Below are 1561 nucleotides of genomic sequence, written 5' to 3'. Positions count from 1 at the left end.
AAGGACAAGTAGTTTTCTTTTCAAAAGACTCCCCCACAAGTATATGCATAGGCCAAGCAAAACACAAAAAAACTTCCATAAGGGATAACAGAGCTTTGCTTATATATCCTAGGAATAGTCACTATTAGAATTAACCTCAGATCTCAGTTTCTATGAAGAATATAGTTTTCTAGGGGTTTTAAGAGGACTAGATGCTTCCTCACAGCATTTTAGATATCTCTTCCTTTATGATCTCACAAATTTGACCCACAAGTTAGCTCTCATACATAGTCTACAGCAGGTTTTTACAAACAGTGGGGAAAAAAGGGCAAAATGTCACATAAAGTAACACCAAACATATAGCCAAAATGAAATTCCAGACATGTATTTTACCCAATGCAGTAGATATCAGGAGGATTCAGATCACAGTTCAGCCAAGGTTCTAACCCACTATCTGGAGACTGGCCATTCACGTTCCACGTTCCAACAAAAAATCTAATACATAATACCAAAAAATAATTTAGAAACAAAGGTAAAGTGTGAACTAAAGAAAGTTCTCTCATTATTTCTATACAAGTGTATATTCACAATAAGCCAGTGCAATTTCTCAAGCTGCTTTGCCACACATACCAAAAAACCCTTCTTGCCTGTAGAATGCAAAGGCAGTGGGCTTATTCTCTCTAAATTTCACATCAGGTAAACCTACAGAAAGGAATCAAGTTTCTATTTAAAAAACACAAATTTAATGGCTCTACCACATATCCTTCCTCTTACATTCCATCCAAACATATTTGAAGGGAGAGCTTCTGGATGGGAAAGAGGTATCTTCACTCTGTAAGGATGTCTAATATGGATAACTGTTCCATAAGGAACCATAGTTAAATCCAAAAACTCACTTCTTGAAGGATTACAAGGACATCTGTGGAGGAAATTCTGTTGAGACAGATATAGTATTAAGGGGGAAAGCAGAAGGGAAAACTCATGACTGTCTTAACTGTTTACATACAAATATAAGCATCCTGGGGAATCTGAAGAACTGGAGGCTTCAGCACAGGGATATAGTCATGACTGAATTAGAATAAATGAGGCATAATGGGATAGCAGATGGGTCTGGAATCTTGGACTAAAAGGGTACATGCTGTTCGCAAATAACAAAGAAAAGTGTTGCTGCTCTGCACATCGAGATACACGGCATACTACACCACTCCACACGCCACACACAGTGAATCCAAAAAAGAGGATATCAACAAGTAAAAATGAAATGAAAAATCTAATAGAGGAAAGAATTCAAGATACGCCTCCCAATCAAGAGGATTGGGTGAAACTTCCTTTAGTTAACTTAGCAAAGTAGGAAAATGAAAATTAAGGGCTAGCAGCAACAGTGGACTTAAACTGCCGATACTGGCAAGAAGAAATTGGGCAGGTCAGACAGATAAACACACCTGCTTATGGAGTGTGCTAGGAGACAATTCTCTAGTACATGTGAGCTTGACTTCGTTCTCTAAGAGTGGATAGTATTAGTAGATGTGGTATCATTTAGTAATATACCACATGATTTATAATCTAAATCATTTGGATTTAG

General features: G+C 37.3%; 1 protein-coding gene across 1 annotated transcript in view; it reads right to left on the bottom strand.

The window, feature by feature from the left end:
- LOC104987485 (inositol polyphosphate 5-phosphatase OCRL-1-like) overlaps positions 1 to 1488 on the bottom strand; it is a 17181-nt gene extending 15693 nt beyond the window's left edge. Inside the window, exon 1 of the mRNA XM_010838446.1 lies at positions 373 to 1488. Coding sequence (XP_010836748.1) covers positions 373 to 542 — 170 coding nt within the window. The 5' untranslated portion in view covers positions 543 to 1488. The remainder of the gene's footprint in view (positions 1 to 372) is intronic.
- Positions 1489 to 1561: the final 73 nt, after the last annotated feature.

The sequence above is a fragment of the Bison bison genome, unplaced genomic scaffold (genome assembly GCF_000754665.1).
Source record: "Bison bison bison isolate TAMUID 2011002044 unplaced genomic scaffold, Bison_UMD1.0 scf7180017846061, whole genome shotgun sequence".
NCBI lineage: Eukaryota > Metazoa > Chordata > Mammalia > Artiodactyla > Bovidae > Bison > Bison bison.
The sequence above is the reverse complement of the archived record's forward strand: the minus strand, read 5'-3'. Positions and strand labels throughout refer to the sequence as shown.